Source organism: Pygoscelis adeliae, unplaced genomic scaffold (genome assembly GCF_000699105.1).
Source record: "Pygoscelis adeliae isolate BGI_AS28 unplaced genomic scaffold, ASM69910v1 Scaffold183, whole genome shotgun sequence".
NCBI lineage: Eukaryota > Metazoa > Chordata > Aves > Sphenisciformes > Spheniscidae > Pygoscelis > Pygoscelis adeliae.
The window spans coordinates 630,155-632,906 of NW_008824536.1; the positions used below are offsets into that span (position 1 = coordinate 630,155).

Consider the following 2,752-nt stretch of genomic DNA (forward strand, 5'->3'; position numbering starts at 1 on the left):
GGGCCGGCGGGCAGGGGGCTGCTGTGCTCTCAGGGGTTTTACCAAACGCGCGCTTTCTGTGAGGTCCTTCGTCCCACAGGAGAATGCGGTGGGTGCCTGCCTGTCCAGCTTGTTTGCGGTTCCTGGTGTCTCATCTTCTTCCAGTTAAATCAATTGAGCATGATCTTTATTTTCTTTTTTTGTCCTGTTTTGCCTTTTGCCCAGGCTAGCCCAAGAAGCCTGTCTCAGATAACGCTTCTTTTTCCCTGTGTCCCGAAGGGTGTGCCTTACTTGTAGCGTATCTGTGCTGTCGTTCGGTACGCGGTACTGCGTTTTTATCGGTGTTACCGTTCCAGACTTGCAAAACAGCAAACGGCACGTACTCCAGCAGAGAGCTCGTACAGTAAATGCACAGGTGCACAATCAACACCACATCAAATCACACCGTCCTTGTATTCGCAGGCTCCTTTTCAATAAGATGTTTTTCAGGGTTTATGTTTAATGTCTTAACTGAATTCTGTGAGGTATTTGACTTGTAAGACTGTGAAAAATTTGATGCAGTAATAGTTGTATGTATCTGGCTAGACTTCCAGAAGTGGTAAGCAGCCATAGCTCCTGGCGTTTAGTTGGAGTTGTGCACCTTCACAGTTTAAGATAATCTGACCCCTTTTCCTCTGCTTGTGAACTTAATTCTTTAAAATAGGAATCTGAAATATAATACTCCACAAAACTAAAATAATTAAATCTTGAAGGAGTTAACAATTTCAACACGTTTTCCAGTCGAAGGTTTGAAGAAGTATTTCTCCAATTTTTCTTTTCCCAGGGAGAAGGGATGCGTTCCCGGGGGGCGAGAGGGTAGGTAAACAAAGCAGATGCTTTGCAGATACATTTTGAATGAGTTGGGAGGGCACTAAGGTCCTGTTCCATATGTCAGGAGCCAAGAGATCATAAGAAGGAGCAAAGGTGAAGTGAAGAGCGGAGCTGAGGATCATAGGTTTGGACCCCAAAGGCAGGTTGTCAAGAGAAGTCAGGCAAAAAGCAGTCTCAGGCAAAGGAGGGCAGTTACTCCAGTTGCTGTTAATGGGCAGAGGTAGCATCTTGCTGGATTTCTGGTGTGAGTTAAAACTTCAAAGCATGAAAAAAGGAAAGGTGAGTGGATATCCAAGTGTTGCTATTTTCGAACAGCGTACATATACATGTAACTTGTAGAGTTCTTGAAGCCTTATTATACTTTTCTTAACCCCGAGGCAGCCGTGCGCTTCCTCCTCACCTTGAATTGCACCACTCCAACAATGCGCTGGAGAGCCCGTTCGCCTGAGCCGGCTGCGCTCCCACTGAGATCAATGCCGACAACAGCCCACCGAGTGAGAAGGAACAAATAGGACAGCCTCAGTTGAACCAGTGCATGCAAAAGCATGAGGAAACAATTATTAGCCAAACACAGAGATAACTGTTATTTTATTTTCAAACTCAGAATGAAACAATAATGTAGGATGCAAGAACAGTAATACAAACAAGGTGTAGAAGCCATCCTTTTCACCGGACACAAATCCATAGGATTTTTCTTTTTTTCCCAGGAGCTTCACGCTCATTTGAACGGCTGTATCAGTTCTGCCACTATGAAGAAGCTTATGGCCGAGAAGCCGTACCTCCAAATCCAGAATGGAATGACTGTGATTGACAAAGGAAAGAAACGAACCTTAGATGAGTGAGTATACGCGTGTGTGAGAGATGAACATTTACCGAGTGTCTGTTAATTAAGTTCAAACCAGAGAAATGTATGGCCTTATGCACTGACTGCAGGAAGTGCGTTTTCAAGGTTTAGTTACAGTACAGTCTGTTAGATTTTTTTGCTACTTGTATCTGTAGAATAACTTCTTAGATATTTGCAAACTAAATGGAAATCTTGTGTTGATTAATTCCTTTCTTAAGGATTGAAAATTTTCACTTGTAGCATATGCTCTTCAGAGAAAATTGACTCGTATAGTTTCCTTTTTGGAAACAATGTTTTTGTTTGTGCTTTAAAAATCTTTGTGGTAATAATAACAATAATTTCTGTTGCAAATGCATTGTTAGCATCTAAAATCAGAAATTGCCGTTCAGATGGTCTTTGTATTTTAAGCTACAAGCTGGTTAATTGAGCATAGTGAGTACATGTTTTCAAAGTGTAGATTTTTTTTTTTGAGTACTCATTTTACTGTTCGTTTATCCAATTTTTTAACTTTTTATTTTAGATGTTTTCAGATGTTTCAGATCATCTATCAGATTACCACTAGGACTGAAGATATTTTACTGGTAGGTTAATTAAAAGTCCGCTTAAAACAAGCAAGCAATACACGTGGTCAAAATTAGTTGGATTAATAGCATTGGGTTCCAAGTACCAATCAGCAATGGTCCCTTCAACTGGAGGTCAGAATTGTTATTGTAAAACACATTAATTTAGAAACAGGGGATTTTATGTAACTTTTACATTTAATTTTTGTGAAAGCAATGAGCTTCCAATATGGTGGTCATTATGACCACTCAGATGCTTGGATTGATAATGTCTTAAAAACGTGATGTCTGTTCATTGTTACCAAAAGCTTTGATTTACTCTAGTCTCCTGTTTCTTCTTCGGTTTGTTACGTACCAAAACTACAGAACTAGAATTACCCTTTGTTCACCTCAGATTACAAAACTGTCAGGGAGGACTGTTGTGTGATCAAAATAGGAAGAAGAAAGTGGTGTTGTGGTTTAACCCAGCAGGCAGCTAAACACCACACAGCCTTTTGCT

General features: G+C 40.7%; 1 protein-coding gene across 1 annotated transcript in view; it reads left to right on the forward strand.

Moving 5' to 3' along the window:
- The first annotated feature begins 83 nt into the window (after positions 1–83).
- Positions 84–2,752, forward strand: part of ADAL (adenosine deaminase-like) — a 9,594-nt gene continuing 6,925 nt past the window's right edge. Inside the window, exons 1-4 of the mRNA XM_009321600.1 lie at positions 84–88; positions 259–394; positions 1,557–1,687; positions 2,214–2,274. Of these exons, the coding sequence (XP_009319875.1) occupies positions 84–88; positions 259–394; positions 1,557–1,687; positions 2,214–2,274 (333 nt within the window). The remainder of the gene's footprint in view (positions 89–258; positions 395–1,556; positions 1,688–2,213; positions 2,275–2,752) is intronic.